Source organism: Zonotrichia leucophrys, chromosome 3 (genome assembly GCF_028769735.1).
Source record: "Zonotrichia leucophrys gambelii isolate GWCS_2022_RI chromosome 3, RI_Zleu_2.0, whole genome shotgun sequence".
Lineage (NCBI taxonomy): Eukaryota > Metazoa > Chordata > Aves > Passeriformes > Passerellidae > Zonotrichia > Zonotrichia leucophrys.
In genome coordinates, this window is record NC_088172.1 from 89,222,166 (window position 1) to 89,238,161 (window position 15,996).

Sequence of the window (15,996 nt, forward strand, 5' to 3'; positions counted from 1 at the left end):
CAACACAAACACAAACCCACTGACAAAGGTAAAAAAGTCCTTGCCGTGAACATTTTGGGGACAGTGAAATGGTTCAATGTCAAATACAGATACAGTTTCATAACCTGGAATGATAACAAAGATGTTTTTGTTCATAAGACTGCTATAAAAAAAATAACCCCAGGAAATACCTCCACAGTCTAGGAAATGGAGAAATTGTGGAATTTAATATAATACAAGGAAGAAATGGCCCCTAAGCAGCCGATGTGGCAAGACCTGGTAGAGTTCCAGTGCAAGGTAGTAAACATGCACCAGACTGCAAACCTGCGAAGCATTATCCACATCATAGAAGTCCTCCACACACCTACCAAGGAAATAGAACCCAAAAAATTCCTGTGGCATCTGTACCCCCCTCCCAATTTTCCCCTTTTCCTTTCCATTGTCCTGTTACTCTTTTATGTTCCCACAAATTCCCACCTCCCTTTCCCTTCACATATGGTCTCCCTCCACTAATCTTTTTCCCCAGAGTTCCTTTGTAATACCAGAGGGAGCGTGATTAGGAGGGAAAGAAAGGAAAGTTTCCCTAAGGTAACCATCGTTTTCTTAAAAGTTAATGATTTCTATTTAGAGTTTACAACAGGCACACCACCACTTACACTGCCTTATACAGGATCTGTAACAGCCAACAACACTGCCACAGGTGACAGAGAACCAATCCCTGCTGAAGAAACCTTCTCCTGACTCAGTTTCCTGATAAACTGTACTAAGCGAACACCGCATCACTCCTGCCAGCTCTAAGAAATCTGTTTGGACATTGGGGAGTCAGAGTTTTTTGCATTTTGAAAACTGTCTTATGAGTGCTTTTATGTGTTTTTGTCATTTTGTGTTGATTCAGTTGATCCTTCAGAGAAGCTTTCTTAATAATTTCAAAATGGGGAGTTGTGGAGACCCTGGAGGGCATTCCCTGGCTTGGGGAAACACAAGAAGCTTCCCTCAAAAGCCCGTAAGACCCCACTGGCTCCTTCCCCTGCTCCTCCTATGTCTGTTCCTGTGTCCCTGAGCCACTCCCTCCCTATCCCCCGATTGGCCCTTATCTTAGTACTGCCCGGAGACCAGGGTCACTCTGGGGGCTCCTTGAGAGAGGGGAACCTGGACCCTCCACATGTGGGTGCTCTGGGACTCTGAACATCTCACTGGCCAGCTGAATTAAACATCTGTTGATAGTATGCAAAGGCCCTTTTTGCTTCTTTACCCTGGACTTTACTAGCAGCTATTCAGGCTGCAACAATAGGTAGCTATGCAACAATCAAACAGTCAAAGCTTCAGGAAACACTGGCTCAGGTACTAGCCCAGCAGGCATAATGAATGAAGAAAACAACAAAGGGGAAAAACATAGTTTAAGTAATGCCTCAAGTTACATCAAGTGAGAAAGGATGAAGTCTTCTGCCAACTCACTTTTGCAAGGTAGCTTGCAAAAGATATTTATCTAGGATTATGCACTTATGGAAGATCAGAAAAAGGGGTAAGAATATTTCTCGGGGAATGTTTCCTCATGGTGCAGCTTCCCACTAAAGACACCGGAAATAGAAAACCTGCTCTTTTCTTAAAGAGAGCTTCACAGGAACTGTCTGTGAATTACTAAACATATAGCCTTGCCAAACACTTAAAACTGGTTCAACTTGAATTGAGAACTGGGCCTCCCTTGGGCTGGTATTAAATCCACCATGATCCATTTTCATCTCTGAGTGAGATATATCTTCAGATGGCTCAGAAGGGTGAGTGCCAAGCCATGCATCACTTTTGGAGGAAATTAGCAAGTTTCTACAAGATTGTGGAGGAAAGATACTTTTTTAAAATGTATCTTAAAACCTTCCTGGTGTTGTGTTCTTCCTGACTCTTCCTTCAGGCTCCCTCTGGTGGTTACAGTTGTATGTTACTGTTGCCTTCTTCCATCCCGTTTTTGGTCCACATGCACAGCAGCTTGAGTCACACCAGTAATATTTTTTAGGTTCACATAAGGTTGAGATGCAAATCAGAGCTTTCCGTTCACTTTAAATATGACGTTTGGTAAATACAACTGGATTTTATTTTTCTTGCTTATCATAGAATCATAGAGTGCTTTGAGTGCTTCAAGAATCTAATTCTTGAACCCCCACTGTGCCACGAGCAAGGATGCGGCCCACTAGATGAAGACTAGATCAGTTTTATTACTACTACTATCCAGAGAACTGAAAATATACTTTTCCTGAAGCTGTATATTTCTACCTGGTAAACTACACGATTCCTGAGAACAGCCACCAAACAGCTTGCCTGTGCAGGCAGTCTCTCTGTGGGATCTGACTGTGTGACATGTGAACAACAAGTCCTACGCATCATTACAAATAATGCAGTTGGACTGCTGTCAGTTTATTCCAGCAGTGTTTGCTTGTCTTTCAAGTCCTGGCTAGGAAGGAAGGGCAATTGAAATTAGAGTATTAAGAGATGAGTTGTAGGTTTTAACACTAAGACCAGTTATGGATATGACTCCTGTGAAAGCAATATCGTGAAGCCATTCTCAAAGTTACAGTAATTGCATGCATAAAACCCATCCCAGAGTTTCAGTTCCTCTGTGACTTCCTCTTGCTTCACACCAACAATATGTTACATGCATTTTCTGCCATTCAGCTACAAATCTCATTCATGGGGTAAAATTCTTGGCAGCACAAAACAGTCCTGCTGAGCATGGCTAAGTTTTTTTCTGTGTGCTGGACACTGCTGAGGTTAAATTCATATTAGCACTTTAGTGAATTTCTCACATGAAATTGGACTGTTTCCCTTTAAAATGTCAAGAAAGGAGATTGTTTAAGAACGGGTCCATACATGACGAGCATCCTATTCCTGCCACCTGCTTTCTGTGTTGGGCAGCCACCTGTTTTTTTGGGTCTAAGGCTGTCCAAAGCAGGTACAGAGTTGCAAAGTGGTGTGGTGATGTAGGTGGGCATGATGGCAGCAAGATTGGGATGTAGCCTCTGAAAGCAGTCCAAAGACAAGGTTTAGGCCCGTAAACTAATGGCAGTCAGAGCAAAAGATGGGATATGGAAAAAGTCCAAGAGAAAAAAGGCACAACTGGTCTTGTTCTACTGAATTTTATTTTTAAAATAAATTGCTAGCATGATTTTGTTCTTCAAAGTACATATTTTTGCAACAGTATCCTCCTCCCTTAAAATGCAACTGATAGCAGGCCTTTATGGAAGTTCTTAGATGGATTTCAGAGAGCTTTTTCATAGTCATTATCTTTATTATGAAAATCTGTGTCCTGAGATGTTACATATCCCAGTGTCAGCAATCCTGCTGTGCAATTCAGTGAATTATAATGCAACTCACTAACGTGCTTGAAATAACGAGGTTGCTCTGTTCAGTGGGGTGCAATGAAAAATAGAAGCTACTGCTGGGAGCTCAGATTTGATTTAGAATCCTGACTGAAAAGGTTCCCTATTAAAATGCTACTGCAGCTTACTACGTTTTTATATTCATTAACTTCCATTTCATGCTGTGCAGTGAGAAGACCAGAAGAAATTTTTTAGTCTTTTGCTCAGTGCGTCTAAACAGTGTGTTAAATTCTAGCCTTGCAGACTTCTTGTGATCTTGGAAGTAAATGTTGGACTACTTGAACTAAACGTACAGAGAAATGGTGGCTGTGCTGGAATCAGTTGGAGATCTGAGTTTTGAGTTCCTTACCACAGATCTTTCCCTGAGAGTTGAAGTTCTCACATCTGACTCTTTCAGACAGCTCCTACCTCTTTCTGACTATGGAATTAAAAGGAGCTGAGTTGATCCTTTCCCACTACCTGCCTATCTAGAAGCTGGGGAGAGGGTATGGATTTCTTTTGTTTAATTAATGGCAAGCCTTTATAGTAGCCCTTCAGCTTCAGTCAGTCCTGTCCATCTCAGAATATTTGCGGGACTGTTTTTCTGTAGATTTTTTGTAAGGCCTTGTAGTTTTATTTTCTCCTTAAAAGTAGAATCTGGTTTGTCAGAAAAACAACTCTGAGCCAATCATACCTTTGGAAAAAGAAATGTATTGAGAGAAAATAGTGCTGGTAGAGCTTTTTAGCCATTGTCTGAAACAAAATGGATCTTACAAACCCAGCCTGTGAGATGACCTATGTCCCTTTTAAAACACTTTTCCTCATAGCACTTAGACCATGGCATAAATGCTAATGAATCCATAAAATGTCTTGGCATGTGCCACAGGAGCCTTCAGGGTGTGAAGCAAACCAGGTGATAAATTGAAGTGCTTTGTGTACACAAGATTGCTGAACTGGCTTTGGCTGCCATTTACCTGGATTTAATAACCTGCATAGATCTGTGTATCACAGCTGAAGTTGCATATATGTTTTATTTGTGCCATATTTCTCCTTTATAGATGCTCAGGTTTACAATTAGATGTGTAGTTGTTTTACCAATTGATGGGGATGATTTAAAGGACATGGACACCAATAAAGAATGGCCTTATTTTACTGCTAATACTGAGGCAACACAGAGGTGAAACAATACATTTAATAAAACAATAAGTTTACTATGCATTTGGCTTCAGCAACAAACAAAACAAGCAAGATAATGCAATTAATAATTACTGTATGAGAGACAGAGAATAGTGATTGAGAAAGATACATCACCAATTGCCTAAATACTTTGCCATCATCCAGAACCCACAGCCATTGAGGCTGTTGCAGTGGCTATTTGGAGAACTTTCCAGGGAACTGGGAGGTCCTAGAAGTGCGTTCACTCCTAAGTGAAGTCTCCAAAGTCACTGCAAATGAAGTGTTCCAGCTTTTATAACACACTTCCCAACCAACAGGGACCAGGGTTTGGCAGAGCGCAGGCCATGGTGGGAATAGAGTTTCTTGTAAATAAACATCTGGTGATGTCAGTTTGGAAGGTTTCTTTAAATGATACATTTGTTAACATATCTTGCAGATAGGTACATAAGGTCATGTGAAAGTTTTTAAAGCAGCCAGTTTCATGTTAAAGCAGCTTGGTCAGTCTGTATGCAAGATTCTTTTGTTAAATGGCTAACCATAGACAGTATCTAGTTCATGATTTTCAGGATTCATCTAAAGTCAACTTTGGCTTGGGCCTGTTGTTCAGGCCTGAGCACTTCAGAAGTTTAAAGTTGCTGCTATCTCCTATTTGCTGTTTAACTCCAGAGGGTTGATTTTCTCCTCTCACAGGGCCGGGGTGGAAAAGGCAGCATCTATGTCTGGGCCTCTGGAGATGGAGGCAGCTATGATGACTGTAACTGTGATGGTTATGCATCGAGCATGTGGACAATCTCCATCAATTCTGCCATAAATGATGGACGGACAGCTCTGTATGATGAAAGCTGCTCTTCAACCTTAGCCTCCACCTTTAGTAATGGGAGGAAGAGAAATCCAGAGGCTGGTGTGGTGAGTCCTGATACTATTGTGCTGCTGTTGCTGTCTTTGTGCATGATGTATATCTATCTGCATGACCTATTGCAACTCTGTGTACTTTGGAGCAGCAGATGGTTCTTTGTTGTGAGGAATATTTTCTCATTTGCAGTATCTGATGGTGCCAAAACTGTCAGCTGAGAAGATGTGGGATTTTTACTGAGAACAGAATGATCTTTCATCTTTTAGAGCTTCAAAGGAAAGGCGGTGCTTTCCTTTATCAGAAACCAGATTACAAAGTTCAGTTCAGTTCACTGTCCTCTTTGTGGAGGACAGTGTGACAGAAGGTTTCTGTAAAAATCTAAGTTAACATCTGAGATAATATTTTCTTGTACTGGCAGACTTCTGCTGTACAAGCAGCACAGAGCAGAATGACATTTAATCACCCACAGAGGACATATAGGGGTTCAGATTACCAGAGCCTGCTGTTGCTGCTGGGCTGTACCTACAGCTGGAAAACAGGCAAGTTCTGTTCAATTGTATTTGGGATTTTCTTCCACTGTAATGATCATCGCTCTTCAGCACCTTCAGAGTAGTTCAGTTTACAGAGTGGAAAATGCACACATGCTGACTCAAAGTTATTTTTTGCAAAAAGCTGTTATACATTTTCCATGGCCCTGTTTCAAATCCCCAAGACACACTGTGCAATCCTAAATGCCCACATGCAGTAGCAGACAGAGCACTATTTTCTGTCTTCAGTCAGCTCTGTGATGATACCAGCCAAAATGATCTGTGGCATCTTTGTAATTATTGCCATAAAATGCATTTCTGAGGGGTTTTTTCTGGTCTCTGCTAGTGACTAATCTGCACAGAAGACAGCAGCCTGGTGCTGCTGCTGGTCTCGGAGTTGGACAAATGTTAATAAATTCAATAGTGTTACCAATTCTAGTTTCAAGTCTTTTTGACAATCAGAAATGAATTTAAGGCCTTTGGTTAAGCCATGTTTGTTAGAAGTAGATGGGTTCTAAGTGATAATGACCACTGGTTTACTACCTGATGACTTGCTCTTTCATTTATGCTCTAAATGTGTCTCACTTTGGTTTTAAATTGATACACTTTTCCAGAAAAGAGAACAGAGCATGGGCATAAATACAATGAAAAAGCAAGGGCACTAACTCCACTTTCTGAGTATTTTTCTGAGTCTGTAGCTACAGTGAAAATAGGATATCTAGTTTTATTAATTACATCTAATGTCATTGCAGGCTACAACAGATTTGTATGGCAACTGCACCCTGCGTCATTCAGGCACATCTGCAGCTGCCCCTGAAGCAGCCGGAGTGTTCGCCCTGGCCCTGGAGGCTAAGTATGCTGTTGAGAAATTCCTCATGGGCTCTAGAGAGGAGAGGGGCTGTGGTTTATTTAATGGTGTTCATAATTTCAGTTTGCTGGCTGTGGCATGAGGCTGCAATAACCAGCTCAAAAACCACCTTGTACAGTAGTAACGTGCATGGTGACTTGCAGATGGAGCAACAGCCTTGCCAAAGTTGCATGGCAGATGTATTTTGGCTGTTTGGCTCTCTCTGTGTCCTCCCCATCCTCTGCATCTGGGAATTATACTTCTCTAGCACTGTTTGGAGGAAGAGATTATTTAATTTCTCCACACTGTGAAATGTGAATGCCCAGCCTATAAAAATATAAGAATAACCCAGTAATATGAGACAGGAGTTCATCTTGTGCCAGGATACTGTCTGCAATGACAGATGCTTAGGAAGAGGACAAGAAGTGAGGATCTTACAACAAGGGCTTTGTTGATCCATGATTTATAGAGACAGCAGTGGGTCTCTTCTGTTTAATAGCCACAGGCAGATTGATCTTCTTTGGAGTTGTCTAACTCTTTTTCAGATTGTCTGTATTTGGCACCTAGGTCATACAGTAAAACCAGTTCCTCAATACTTTTTTTTGCAATGGTGGTGTGGATTTTCTTTGTTTTCTTTGTTTCCTTAACCCATTTCTGGTAGCTTGCTTCTGTGTTGTGTAATTGCTCTGTTACATGAAGGAATAAATATCCATTGTCTGTTTACTATGTCCGTGGTATTCCTGACACTGGAACCATTTTTATATCTTGAAATCATTACCTTCTTCTCTACTGATTAGGAAAAGTTTTCCTTTCAATATGTTAATTTTTTTTTTCATGAACTGAGGCAACATGTGCTTAATTACAGAGCTTCAGTTGCTGTAACCACAGCATGAAGTGAGTACTATGTGCATAGTTTCCTTCAACAGTGCAGAATAATGAAGATTTGTGAGTTATTTCACAATAACAGAGCAATGGCTATCGTACTCAGAACATGACTTGGTCTAAGTCTCATTTTTCAGGTTTTATACATGTAAAGCACATGCCAAATGTTAAGCTTTGGATGATCATTCCTTCTACTATCAAATTAATTCAGTGGGACAGCCACTATATAAAATATTAATATGGCCATAAAAATGTAAAGGTTTAATGAATTTTCTGACCACTAAATGTTTAAACTGGACTGGAACCTTAATATCTCAGTAATAATTATTCTTTTTCATTTGAGCTACCCATAAAGACTGGAATTACTCTGCCATTATAATGAATAGGAATTAGACTTAATACCCCTGGCTTGCGCTAGAATTTCTAGGCTTTGCTGAGAAGGCAGCAGGAGAGAGAAGGAACTGTCAGTGTCTCCCATATCCTTCTGGCTGTATTGAATTGTATTGTGCATCCTGGATGAGCGTTGCCAGGAGTCACTGACAATCTCCCATGAAGCGTGTTCTTGCCTGCATTATGTCTGTCAGCTCATACACAATATAGGACTGACATGTCTCTCAAACCAGACCAATCTATGAAATAGAAAGTATAGCTTTAAGATATGGAGCAAGCTTTTAAAAGATCTCAATAAGAATGATGCAAGCCATATCTTCTTTTCAGCTGTCTTGTGTCACCTTGGTGAATGACAGTAATTGGCTGTTCTGGTGTACATTCAGCACATACATGCCTATTACTTGGGGCACTGAAAGCTGAAAAGCACATCCTTTTAGGCTGATAGTTTGAATCAGAAGTGGTTTTGCAGTTTTGGAGAACATATTTAGAAAAGTACTATATACTTCAAAACCTATTCTTATTCCCACTGAGCTCAATAGAAGGACCAATAGAAGCTTTGTTACTGATATTTGTGTAGTTACAATTTCAGTATTATTCATGGAAGCAAACTTTACCCAAAGCCTTACTCAAGCACAGTTTTTCTTTAATATCTGCTTGGAAATACTGTAATGTTTGTTTCTCATGTTGCTCTTCCACAGCTTGCATCTGACATGGAGAGACATGCAGCATCTGACAGTGCTCACCTCCAAGAGGAACCAGCTTCATGATGAGGTTCACAGGTGGCGTAGGAATGGTGTTGGATTGGAGTTCAACCATTTGTTTGGCTATGGTGTCCTAGATGCAGGAGCCATGGTTAAGATGGCAAAAGACTGGAAGACTGTTCCTGAGAGATTCCATTGTGTTGGAGGGTCAATACAGGAACCTGAGTAAGTGAATAGTCTGGTGGATATGTTTGGCTTCTTCCAGGCATCTGGAAGACCGCAAGCATTAAATTATATTGACAAAGACAGTTAAAGAAATTTAATGAGGTTTTTTTGTTTCCTAAGAAACTGTAACATTACCAGTAATGAGTTGATAAAACATTTTTTATTAACAATGCTTGATGAAACTATATGATTTTTCAGTTCCTGGCTTGTTGGAGCAGTACATTCTATAGCCCATCCTATATGCTAGTGCCAATAGTGTAAATGGCAACATCCATTTCTCCTGGGCACTCGCAGGTATATTTGTGCTAAAGTTTCTATGAATAAAGAGCCGATCCCCAAATGAAAATTGGGGAGACTAGCACTGTAAATTACATAAACTGCTGCCACATGAAATATCTATCAGCCAGGTCATATCTCATTCTGAGATTCTTCAGCAGACAATTTTATCTCCAGAAGACTGAAGCAATCATCTACAAGTACCAGCACTGAGCACTATAGCATTTAATTGTGCTTGCTTTAAGCTCTTAAATTCTCTAATTTCAGGGTAGGTAGTCAGGTTATTTTCTGATTTACCTTTAGTTGCTAAAGTGAATGAGTCAACAAATGAATGAATGAATGCTAATTGACTACAACAGCTTTAATTACTTTAATTTAAGTAATTGAATTTACTTAAATTTAAGTAATTACTTAAATTAGTAATTACTTAAATTAGTAATTACTTTAATTTAAGTAATTGAAATACTAACTTAATAATGGCCTGAATTATATCTATACCATTTGAAATTTGACTTTTCAGTGCCATTTTTGAAGCGAACATTATTCTATTGGAAAAAGAAAACAAACTAGGATGCCACCCTAGCACATAGCTCAGCCAGGGAAAGAGTGGGTTTTCCCCCAACCTTGCAAATTGAATTTGCATGATTCAAGGTTCTGCAGCTGAGCTCTGAATTTTAATTTATCTGTCCTATGCATACTCACAGGTAAAAAACAAATGAGAATACCAAAGCTAGTTTTAGGATATCTCTAGTTTATTAATAATTAAATGCACAATAATCTCATTATCTTAAGGTAGCTCCATTTACTGAAATGGGGATCATCTTAGAGGAGGAAAGAACATTCATTTCCGTGGGCTGTAAGGGTGTCTCGCTGTATATTGCCTGACACATCTATATATTAACAGTACTGTTGTAATATTTGTGTTCCCCAATGAAAATGTCACTGACAGGAGATGAGAAGCATTATGAAGTGCAACATGTACATTTTTTTAATTGCACTGTAAAAAAATTAGCTAGCTAAGTCCCAGCATCTCCAGAGATTCTTTGGAAATTAAAACTCTGCATTTTTGCTGTAGATAAGTGGGTTGTTCTTTTGGTTTGGCTGAAGCAACATTTTCTATGTATTTTCTCTATATTTTTATTTAAGTATAGATGTTTTTATATATAACGTATGTATTTGGTATAGATTTATGAAGGTGAGTAGTTGATACAGAGGTGTGTTTTAGAGCAGCATTGTCAATTAAGCAAAAGGCCAGGAAATAATTAACAGACATAATATACTGTGTACTGAACACAACCAGTATTTAAAACAGAAACATTTGTTAGCAATAGGAATTTTTCCTGACAAGGGTTCTGGCTGGTTTAGGGAAATACAAAATTTTAAGAAAACATAGTCCATTAACTGAGGAACAGGAGCACACAGGAGCTCCCTCTGCTCATCTCCCACTAGGTACTACACCTGCAAAAGTGAATATACTATATATAATCTCCCACTGGCTTCTATGCCATGGACATACTATATGTATATGTATATGTATATGTATATGTATATACACAAGTTGGGTAGTGGCGCATGGTAATGCTGTGGAAAATCCACTTTCTCTTCTTCACCTTTGTGTCAGGCTTTTCCATTAATCCTGGTTCTTTTTGTTTCTTTAGAAAAAATCACCTAGACTACAATAATTAGTCTAGTGAAGCGGAGACTATTTGATCCTACTTAATAGGAAAGGGGGAAACAGAGGAAGCGTATTCTCGTATTTTTAGAGAGCTGAGAGAGCTTTTGCACTGCAGTATTTGAGAATGTGGAGAGAAAAGCTTTTTGCAGCTGTCAAACGTTCTGCAGAGCAGATGTAGTGGGAACATACTGCTCTTGCTTCTTTGGGCTTTAGTCTGGACAGGAAGAAAAGACTCATACTGTGATGTCCCTCCTCATTAACTGAAGGTGAAGGAGATAAAACAATTGTCACATCTCTGGGAATGAAGCAGTGTTTGACAAAGCTTTGTCCACTGTGTGAAAAGGCTGTGAGACAGCATGAATTCAGATTGAGTTGAGATTGAGGCTTCCCATGCAGAGAAACTGCAAGCACGTGGCAACTGTGAAATTACAACCCTTCACATCTGTCTGCATATAGTGCATTTTTCTTGTGCTTTGACGTGTCAAATAAGTATCTCAAGGGTATTATATTAGATGCTCAAATGTTTTAGCTATACAATATTTATGTTATGCCAACTTCTGCTCCATAATGCTCAGAACAACACAGGTTTTTCAGGTTAAGTGTTTAAATGCCTTGAGGATCTTGATCTAAATGATGTTTTGCTCTGCAAGTACTTTCAAGAAGGTAATACTCAGTGGAAGGGGGACAGAGATTGGCCTGAGCCACATACCACACTACTACAAGTGTAGTATCTGGAGCTCATCTCAAGAAGAAAAGAATTAATGGAAGCTAGGCTTGAATGAAATGCTTTCACTGGTCTCTAAAGAATGTGGTATTTCATTAGCAGAGGGAAAAAGCTGGTACTGATTTCTTTTGAAAAGAAGGTATTCATTACCACAGGGTAGTTAATGCCCTTCAAAAGATTCTCAATTTGCACAACTAAGGTCAGGGAGAAGCCACTGGAAGACAAGATAATGACAAGGTGACTGGACTCTTTTGTGTCCTGGTCGCTTTCATAGTGATTGCTGTAATTCTTGTCTTTCGATTATTTCTTTTAGACAGAGAAAAATGTCACACTGCTCAAAGAATACTGATCATGAAGATGTAGAGCATTTTTACACTTTCAGTGTATTTTGCCAGCCAGTTTCTGAGGCAGTGGGTAATTGAAGTTGCATCCTGACCCCAACAAGTTAAGAAGGCACTTTACAGGCTCGTCTCCCCACCCCCGGGCCAGACAGCACTTTGGTAACTCAGTAAACATGTGCAGCTTCTTTCCTTGGTGTATGTACTCATGTACAAGAGCTGTTCAAGGATGGAAATCTTTGTGGAAAACTATTTTTCAAATGAGTCAACTCCAACATCCCACACTTATGCTGGTTTCCAAAGCAGAACAAGGACATAGGCTTTAATATGACTGCACTGAAATTTTGTTTTCTCTTCAACACCAGAGAGCCATTTGCTGCTGTCATTTAAGGAAACTGACATGACTGACTACTCGTGGTTCTTTTACTGAGTATGCACATTATTATGCAATTTCCCAATATAGGAGTGATAGGTAAAGACAACCATTTAAAAACCTTAAAAAGCAGTATGTGCTTCTAAAATTTTATTACTTCTCTCTTTCTGTAGGTGTACCTTTCATAATTATTTTCAAATTAAGGTTTTGGTATAATTTTCTAAAAGGGGAACATTTGCTTTCTGACCAGGTTTGCAACTATATTATTTCCTTACTTCTTCATGTATTAATAAGGAAAATCATACAGTGTTTTTCTGTGAGGCACTAAAACCCAGTACTTTTAGCATTAGCCATATTGTACTGTTTTAATTTGCTTAATTATCTTTTGACGCACAGAAAGATACCACCAAGTGGCAAACTGTTCCTCACACTGATAACTGATGCTTGTGAGGGGAAGGAGAACTTTGTCCGGTACCTTGAACATGTGCAGGCAGTTATAACTGTGAATTCCACTCGGCGAGGAGACCTCAACATCAACATGACCTCACCAATGGGAACAAAGTCCATTTTGCTGAGCCGGCGCCCCAGGGATGATGACTCCAAGGTGGGTTTTGACAAATGGCCTTTCATGACGACTCACACTTGGGGAGAAGACCCCCGAGGCACCTGGGCTCTGGAGATTGGGTTTGTTGGCAGCCAGCCCCAGCGGGGTGTGCTGAAGGAGTGGACACTGATGCTGCATGGGACTCAGAGTGCACCGTATATAGACCAAATCGTAAAAGATTATCAGTCCAAGCTGGCCATGTCCAAGAAGGAAGAGCTGGAAGAAGAGTTAGATGAAGCAGTGGAGAGAAGCCTGAAGAGTATACTGAGCAAGAAGTAGTGCTGTGTTGCATGACGGTGTCTTTCCTTCCCCAGACCCCTCTACTCACTGTTCTGCTGTCCAAACCTCTGTGTTAGATGTATTACAATGATTGTCTCTCTAGACAAATTATCATCCTTTCTTGATTTTAAAGTCATATATCTCGTCAATAATTATTTTACTTGCCACTGAAGCAGTCCATGTTTTATCTCTAAGCCAAAAAAAGTACTCCCACCAAATAGTATGTACAGTTTGTGACTGTAAATGATGATTTTTCTTTTGTGTCATACAAATAGGTAATAACCTGCGAAGAAATTAATGGCTTTTCCCTTCATATTTCTGTGATATATGTTTGTATTTTTAAAAAAGTTAATTTTTACACTGGAAGTTGGTGATAATTGAACACATTTTAAAAAAATGACAGAGAGAGGGAATCACAAAGAGATTGTCTGGAGAGGTCTTTGAACATGCTCCTTCTGCATCACTGACTTGAGTGGGACTTCCTCCATTGGGTTTAACCAAAGTACCACTAGACCCCACAAAAAGGAATAATCCAGAGATAAGGAACATTCACCAATCTGACTGGCAGAAATCCAATTCTTTTGAGAGTTTACAGTTACACTACATACACACTTCAGGTACAGGATGGATCAACAGATATGCAATAAGGAACGCAAAGCAATGACAAAGCTGGGTGGCAGGGAGAAGTGATTTGCAAACCGGGTCAGGGCCTTCTAGAAGCACAAATCCCAGTTTTGCTAGAGTTTTTTATTAGTTTGGTTGTTTTGGGGATTCTTTTCCTGTGTTGTTGTTGTTGTTTTTTGTTTTGTTTTGTAATTTTAGCAATTTAAATCAATTTACTATCTTACAGCAGAGCAAGCACATAGGAATGAGCTGTTGGATTTCTGGCAGCTTGTGTGCATCTTCTGGTCTCTCTACTGAGATGTTCTCCAGCACTGTAAAATGAGGCTGTGTCAGCATTACCAACCACAGACACCTGTTTTCTGGGGTTTGCAACCCAGCTGCCAGTAAACTGCTGTGGGGAAAATTTGAGGCACACTGTTTCAGTCCCAAAGCAATTTTTAATTTAAATTTCATTTTAAAGCTATATATTTGCTGGTATTATGTTATACAAATATATTTAAGGAGAAAAATATGCTGAAGTTTTTAAAGTGTAATGCAATGTTGGCCTTCTTGAGAAATAAAATGTAGTACATTTGGGAAGATTTGCTGGCAGTCATTGATTTTCTGTTTAAAGTCAGTCCCACCTTTACTTTTTGGGCATGAGTTAAAGTCCATTTCTCTCACCCTCAAGAGTATGCTCTGGCTATTGCTGCAAAACATAACATTCTCCCTGGTTGGAATTACTGATGGAAGCAACCACTACATGTTCTCAGGTGTGACATCCCAAATTTGACCTTTGAGAAATAAAGAGTCTTGATTCTGCAAATATTTAGGCACTTGCACTAAAGCCCATCAGTGGACCTACTTAAATGGTAATTTTAAGCAGATATTGCAGATCTTTGCAGGATCCAAGATCTACATTTTAGCAGTGACTAGTTTCAGATTTTTTAAAGTTATTTTTAATATGCAGAGTATGAATCTAAGATGCTTTAATAAGAGTTGTTCTGGTTGATCCGGTGCATAGTAGTAGAAACACATTTAGTAGGTAAATATTTATCTAACAAATTAAAAACATAACCCAAAGATTCTATGGTGAATGTGTTTCACTTAATAATGTATGAGAATAATGTTAATAGAATAATGTTAATTCAAGAGACTATCAGTCTTTTATTTTTCCGTAAGAGGTTTGTTCTTTCCTTTTCCAAATGAAAAATAAACAGCTCAACCTACTCAAAGTCTACGTGAATTATACTCTAAAGCCAAACCAAGCAGCCTCACACTACTCACAGGTTTCTCATTGCATGTAGCAGTCCCATCAGAAAAATTTACCATACATATATATATTTATGTACACATCTGTATGACTAAATACATACACACCTGTGGTATCACTCTGTGTGTTTTAAATATATATATAAATCATACAATATATATATTCAGAGTACGTTACATATATTTTCATATAAATATGTCTAGAATTACATATGCTATGTATGATATAATACACATACATCGTAACTTTTTGTGTGTATGTGATCAAAGAGGTTACTGAAAGTTTTTACTGGACTTCTAAAATCTGGAAAAGTTTTGGAATAAGAAAAGTCCATGTAGAATTCTTAAATGAACATGTACATGATTTTCCATTGCATTCGTGTAATTTTTCAGTTGTCTGGTAAATTATTAAATATAAAGCAGCAAAATAACTAGATGGCTGTCCATATTTTCATAATGCTGACATAATTTAGTAATTGAAAAATCACAATAATGAGTGAAAGTGGTGAATTTTTATATAATTATATATATAAAATTACATTTATATACAATATAGAGATCTACTTCAAATTCTTGGGGATTTTTGGTTCAAGGGATCACTCAAAAATATGTCCAGGTAGACTGAGTTTTTATGGTATTGCTGATGTAAAAGAAAGTTAATTTTTTAGTATTTATAATAAAAGGGAAAATTAAGCTCATGATGCAAAATAGGTAAGCCCTGTGATGATGTTTCATAATATCAGTAAAATAAAGAGCTGTTATAAACTGGCAGGTCCTATCATCATTGCTTGTCTGAAGGTACACAGGAGGTAAAATGCTGCTCTCAGTGTGATGACTTCCTACTTCTCGGCTTTTTACACGGCTAAAGAAATTTGTATCCTGCATACTGGATACAGAGAAGATAAAGATTTGATAGCAGCAGATT

General features: G+C 38.9%; 1 protein-coding gene across 3 annotated transcripts in view; it reads left to right on the plus strand.

Moving 5' to 3' along the window:
* PCSK2 (proprotein convertase subtilisin/kexin type 2) overlaps positions 1–14,401 on the plus strand; it is a 107,801-nt gene extending 93,400 nt beyond the window's left edge. For all 3 annotated transcript variants that reach the window (XM_064709197.1, XM_064709196.1, XM_064709195.1), the window contains 4 exons: positions 5,193–5,408; positions 6,635–6,735; positions 8,700–8,927; positions 12,710–14,401. In XM_064709197.1, the coding sequence (XP_064565267.1) occupies positions 5,193–5,408; positions 6,635–6,735; positions 8,700–8,927; positions 12,710–13,196 (1,032 nt within the window). In that variant the 3' untranslated portion in view covers positions 13,197–14,401. The remainder of the gene's footprint in view (positions 1–5,192; positions 5,409–6,634; positions 6,736–8,699; positions 8,928–12,709) is intronic.
* The last annotated feature ends 1,595 nt before the right edge of the window (positions 14,402–15,996 follow it).